This window comes from Eimeria mitis, genomic scaffold (assembly GCF_000499745.2).
Source record: "Eimeria mitis Houghton genomic scaffold, Emh_scaff2648, whole genome shotgun sequence".
NCBI lineage: Eukaryota > Apicomplexa > Conoidasida > Eucoccidiorida > Eimeriidae > Eimeria > Eimeria mitis.
In genome coordinates, this window is record NW_013570990.1 from 1,068 (window position 1) to 1,602 (window position 535).

General features: G+C 60.2%; 1 protein-coding gene across 1 annotated transcript in view; it reads right to left on the reverse strand.

Annotated features, from left to right (window-relative positions):
- Positions 1-535, reverse strand: part of EMH_0056790 (uncharacterized protein) — a gene marked incomplete at both ends in the record, with an annotated part of 5,261 nt that overhangs the window by 968 nt on the left and 3,758 nt on the right. The window contains one exon of the mRNA XM_013497395.1: positions 461-533. Within this exon, the coding sequence (XP_013352849.1) occupies positions 461-533 (73 nt within the window). The remainder of the gene's footprint in view (positions 1-460; positions 534-535) is intronic.

Genomic DNA, 535 nt, shown 5'->3' on the forward strand with positions numbered 1-535 from the left:
TTCCTGCTGCCCGTGGTGCAGCGGCTCGGGTCGCTTGTTAGGAGCTGCTTTAACTCCGGCTGCAGCTGCTGTGCCAAGAAAAGTTCTGCTGCTCTTGCTGCTGTCTTTGCTGCTGCTGCATCTGCTGCTGTTGCTGCTGCTGCATCTGCTGCTGCTGCTCTTTGCGATACTGCTGCTGCTGCATCTGCTGCTACTGCTGTAGACAGGACCCCGGTATCCTCCTTTATCTCATGCTGCTTCTGCTGCTGCTGCTGCTGCTGCTGCTGCTGCTCGTGATAGCGCTGCAGCGGGGCTGCCCTGCGGCCGCTAGGTGAGAGGAGATTTGTAGGGTCCTGCTCTGGTCCTGCAGCAGCAGCAGCAGCAGCAGCAGCTGCTGCTGCTGCTGCAGCGGCAGCAGCGGCAGCAGCAGCAGCAGCAGCAGCATTTAATGGGAGGAAGCGGATGGGGGATGCTAGCGGACTTTTGAGTGCAAACAGCTGCGACGCTGCTGCTGTTGCTGCTGCTGCTGTTGCTGCTGCAGGCTTTGCTGCTGCTG